The 5,162-nt window shown below is 36.5% G+C and overlaps 1 protein-coding gene across 1 annotated transcript in view; it reads left to right on the top strand.

Moving 5' to 3' along the window:
• LOC107564305 (toll-like receptor 8) overlaps positions 1 to 919 on the top strand; it is a 6,573-nt gene extending 5,654 nt beyond the window's left edge. Inside the window, exon 3 of the mRNA XM_016249341.1 lies at positions 275 to 919. Within this exon, the coding sequence (XP_016104827.1) occupies positions 275 to 724 (450 nt within the window). The 3' untranslated portion in view covers positions 725 to 919. The remainder of the gene's footprint in view (positions 1 to 274) is intronic.
• The last annotated feature ends 4,243 nt before the right edge of the window (positions 920 to 5,162 follow it).

Below are 5,162 nucleotides of genomic sequence, written 5' to 3'. Positions count from 1 at the left end.
ACACACACACACACACACACACAAACATTATTCATGCATCTGACGTTTTTTAAACCTTTTCAAAATGTTCAACATTCAAAACGTAACATTTCAATAATGTTTTTAAAATTATAAAATGAAACATTACCTGAATGTTTTTGCCAACCTTGGCTTAAACAAGAAACACGTTTTTTAAATCATTTAAAAACTGGAAGCTTTGAGAACATTCAGAAATGGTGTCATTATTCAGCTCAAGTGTTGATTCAGTTCAGTTCAATAAGTGTGGATGTTGCAGGTGTCCGACTGGGTGCTCAGTCACCTGCGAGTGCAGCTGGAGGAACAAGGCGAGCGATTCCTGCCCATTTGCCTGGAGGAACGGGACTGGATTCCTGGTTCTCCCATTCTGGACAGTCTGACGCAGAGCATCCAGCGCAGCCGCAAAACCGTCTTCGTCCTGACCGAGCGCTACGTGAACAGTGGCTCCTTTAAGCTGGCCATCTTCCTGGCGCACCAGAGGCTCCTGGAGGATAACGAGGACGTGATCGTGCTGCTCCTCCTGGAGCCCGTGTTGCAGCACTCGCACTTTCTGCGGCTGCGCAGGCGGCTCTGCGGGCGCAGCATTCTCGAGTGGCCACATTCACCGTCCGCTGAAGCCTGGTTCTGGCAGTCGCTGCGGAACGCCATACGAGTCGACAACCAGGCCATGTACAGTGACCTCTACAGCAGATATTTCACCACTAAGTAGGAGGAACGAACCATAAACATGGTTTGAGCTACAGAAACTAAATTAATATCTTGTTAGTCTTTATAGTTTTTTTTTTTTTGGCAATTTGTGTAGTAGAAAGCGAATAGCCTTGAGAAACTATCAATGAATCTCGATGATAATGAATATTTTACTATTCTAGATTTTTGTATAAAGTGAAAACAAAGTACAAAAGTACACCAGAAAAGAAAAAGAAAAACATCTTCTTCTTTGTGTGTGTGTGTGTGTGTGAGTGAGTGAGAGTGTGAGTGTGTGTGTGTGAGAGTGTGTGTGTTTTTTTTTGTGTGATATTGTCAGCTTTTCAGAGTTTTACATATTTTAAGAAACACAACAGAACGTTTTCCCCATGTCAAAATATAAGAGAAGCATGCCATAAATGTTTGTAATTGAATTTTGTTCAATAAAAAAAAAATTATAATAATTGTTCCGTTCAAAAAATAATAATAATTATTATATATTTATGTAAAGATTGTATAGTTGTGTTCTAAATATGTCCAGCAGATGTCGCTGTCGCACAACAGCAGCGTTGCTCTCAGAGGGCGTTCAGCTCCGCGTGCGTTTTCTCACTGCTAAAGTCTCAAATGCATGCATTTTCCCAATGTTTCTGAGCTAAAACCTTTATTCTGATTATCCAGCTGGTTGATTTATATATGCATGCGGACTGTATGCGAAGTAACGTGGTCTAACAGTGCGGTGACGTCAGTCAGGTGATTTGCATATCTCTGCGTATAAATCCAGTGATTCTGCGCTTGTCCACCCACTGCTGCATCCGCTGGAGAATACAGCACTTCAACTACCACACACTCTGGTAAGCTTTTAAGCTATGCATTTAAAATGCATATCGTTCCCTATCTTTTAGATTATAGTCTATAATGTCAATCCGAATGCATTTTCATAAGCTGGTTTCGCCTTTATGAATATTTGGCAAAATGCATCACATTATTAATGCATCCGTTTTACAATCACTACCAGGAAATGTGACAAAACTTAAATATGCTATAGCTAAAATGTGATTCTTTGGATATATAGACGATAGATAAGGCTCCTGTAGTTGCTTTGTTCAGGAATGATGAGCTTGATCAGTTTTTCTACAATGCGCCAAAAGGGGAAATAATGCATAAATGTGAGTTGCAAATCGTTGCAAACGCTTAAATGATTTTTTTACAGATAGAAATGTTGATATGAAGTGAAATATGAGCAGGGAAGGGCGGTGGTTACATTCCAAACACTCAAGACTGTGATGCAACACCAGCGTTGCCTTTAACCTCAGTTATTACATTATAGCATCAAAACAAGACTGTAGCTTTTCTTCTTTTTGTTGCATTTATTGATTTTTCTGCAATGCACATTTAAGTGCATTTTGTTACATTAGGATGCCAAATATTACAGATTAGGGAAACTAAAGTATTGGAAAAGCCCATATTGGTTGTGCACTAATATGAATATTAATGGTGCATGTGTCTGTATTAGTCATAAGGCCTTGTGTGTGTGTGTGTGTGTGTGTGTGTCATCATTAACAGCAAGCCATTTCCTCTCATTTGATTTCAGACCCACTGCAAACATGTCTGACAAGCCTAATCTCGAGGAGGTGACCAGCTTCGACAAAACCAAGCTGAAGAAAACAGAAACTCAGGAGAAAAATCCTTTGCCGTCTAAAGAAAGTACGATTTCGCACACTTTTTTTGAGGCATGGATATTAAACGATGAAACCCGAGGCTAACCAATAACGCTCTGCTCTTGTCTTTCAGCCATCGAACAGGAGAAACAGGCAGATTCGTCATGAACCTCGCTCGGCACACTTCTATGCACTGTACATTCCACATTGCCTTCTTTTTCACGTCTTCTCGCTGTTTAACTTTTAACGGAAAAATATGACCTAAGTCGCATTGTGATTGGACAACCCAAAAAAATGCAGACGTCCGTACAAGCCCTATGTTTCTGTGCCCACGTACTCCTCTTTTTGTAAACCGCACCACTGATATTCTCATGAAGTTTGCTGATATGGATGAGGAGGAGGCGGAGCCTGGCGTGAAGCTTCACCAGTTTCACTGCTTTGAAAAAAGTGGCGAGGGGGCGGGGCTAAGAGTTTGAGTGACACGTAACAGAGACTGGCTCTTGTAACATCTCTCGTGACCTTGGTTGACTTGCTCAAATGCTTTAAAGTCATGCAGTGTTTTTTTTGTATGTTGACGTCTTGGAATGCACAATTTTTTGTTTTGTAATGCAAATAAAAATCTGTAATATTCAGATGGACGTCTTTTTAAATGTTTGTTCTGTGCTTTTCGCTCTCATGAATCAAACTTATTTTCATCAATCTGTTTGGTATTACTAGATAAAGAGTTTTCAAAATAGAGCAATAGAAATAGTTTTTTTTTTTTTTTGCAATAAAAATAAATACAATTTCTAGCCTGCTATACATTTTAGATCTGTGCATAAAAATGCACATTAAGAATATTGTACTTTTTTGTTAACTAATTGTGTGTTTTCCAGGCCTGGAAAGTACAAACGAACCATTTTCAGATTTTATGTCTACAGAATTTGTATCTTTAGATAACAAAACAAACTAAATTATAGAGAAAAATGCAAAATACATGCAAGATGAATTGTAGTCTACTCGTATGCCTAAAAAAAAAGAACAATTTCTAGCCAATTCTATATTTTAAAGCTGAACATGACCAGAAAAAAAAAGTGCATTAACTGAGAATATTAGAATTTTATTACTAATGTCTGTTTTCCAAGCCTGGAAATTATAGATGCACAATTTTTAGATTTTACATCTACAAAAAAGTAAATATAAAACTAATTTTAGCCCATTTATATACCTAAAAAAGTATTTCTAGCCAATTACATATTTTAGAGCCGAGCATGACCAGAAAAAAAGTACATAAACTAAAAATAGTTGCCTATTTAAATTAATTATTGTGTGTTTTCCCGGCCTGGAAATTAAAATTTTCGGGTTTTACATCTACAAAATATAGGAAAATCTGAACAATTTCTAGCTATTGTGTGTGTGTGTGTGTGTGTGTGTTATATTACTACATATAATTGTATTTATTCATGTATTTATTTTGCAATATAGTACAGCATGTTTAACTTTAGATAGTAAAACAAATTGAGTTATACAGACTCCATTCAAATGCAAAAAATATATAATCTTAAAACCTTCGTGCAGCTCAGTCTTGCCACCTAGCCAATTCTATATTTTAAAGCTGAACATGACCAGAAAAAAAAAGTGCATTAACTGAGAATATTAGAATTTTATTACTAATGTCTGTTTTCCAAGCCTGGAAATTATAGATGCACAATTTTTAGATTTTACATCTACAAAAAAGTAAATATAAAACTAATTTTAGCCCATTTATATACCTAAAAAAGTATTTCTAGCCAATTACATAATTTAGAGCCGAGCATGACCAGAAAAAAAGTACATAAACTAAAAATAGTTGCCTATTTAAATTAATTATTGTGTGTTTTCCCGGCCTGGAAATTAAAATTTTCGGGTTTTACATCTACAGAAAATAGGAAAATCTGAACAATTTCTAGCTATTGTGTGTGTGTGTGTGTGTGTTATATTACTGCATATAATTGTATTTATTCTTGTATTTATTTTGCAATATAGTACAGCATGTTTAACTTTAGATAGTAAAACAAATTGAGTTATACAGACTCCATTCAAATGCAAAAAATATATAATCTTAAAACCTTCGTGCAGCTCAGTCTTGCCATTGTTCTCATCAAATCCTTGTAGGATCTCTTATCTGTTAAGTGAATGTTGGCCACTATTGACCCACACTGGCATGTTGTGACTTTATCTGACCCATAAAAGAGCTCCGGAGCGAATGTGTTTCAGCGCATGCCAGGAGTTAGTCAATAGTCAAGGACAGACGCAATATCTGCTGTACTCTGGAACTGCTGATACTGGCCAGATCGGTACAGTTCCCTACACACACACATCGGTACAGTTTGGAGAGGTATTTTGAAGATTTCTGCACATTATAAAAGACTGAGTGCAAAAACACTTCAACCACTGTACATGCAATATGAAATATAATCTCTTATATTTATTTGCTGTACTTTTAAGTAGATAACTTGTATTGTATAACTTGTTACCTGCCTACTTGAACTCAATAATTAGGTTCAACTCTTGAGGTTTAAATAATTAACATTAATTCTGATTTATATTCAAGTGACTGTTTGGATGCATTTCACAAAACTGTCAAGAACAAGAAAGAAATGAATCTTATTTAGAAGCTGTTTAAAAAAAAACCATTAATGTTTGCAATGTGGCAATTAAGCACATTGCGGAGCGAATGTGTTTCAGCGCATGCCAGGAGTTAGTCAATAGTCAAGGACAGACGCAATATCTGCTGTACTCTGGAACTGCTGATACTGGCCAGATCGGTACAGTTCCCTACACAAA

Source organism: Sinocyclocheilus grahami, unplaced genomic scaffold (assembly GCF_001515645.1).
Source record: "Sinocyclocheilus grahami isolate Dianchi unplaced genomic scaffold, SAMN03320097.WGS_v1.1 scaffold923.1, whole genome shotgun sequence".
NCBI lineage: Eukaryota > Metazoa > Chordata > Actinopteri > Cypriniformes > Cyprinidae > Sinocyclocheilus > Sinocyclocheilus grahami.
The sequence above is the reverse complement of the archived record's forward strand: the minus strand, read 5'-3'. Positions and strand labels throughout refer to the sequence as shown.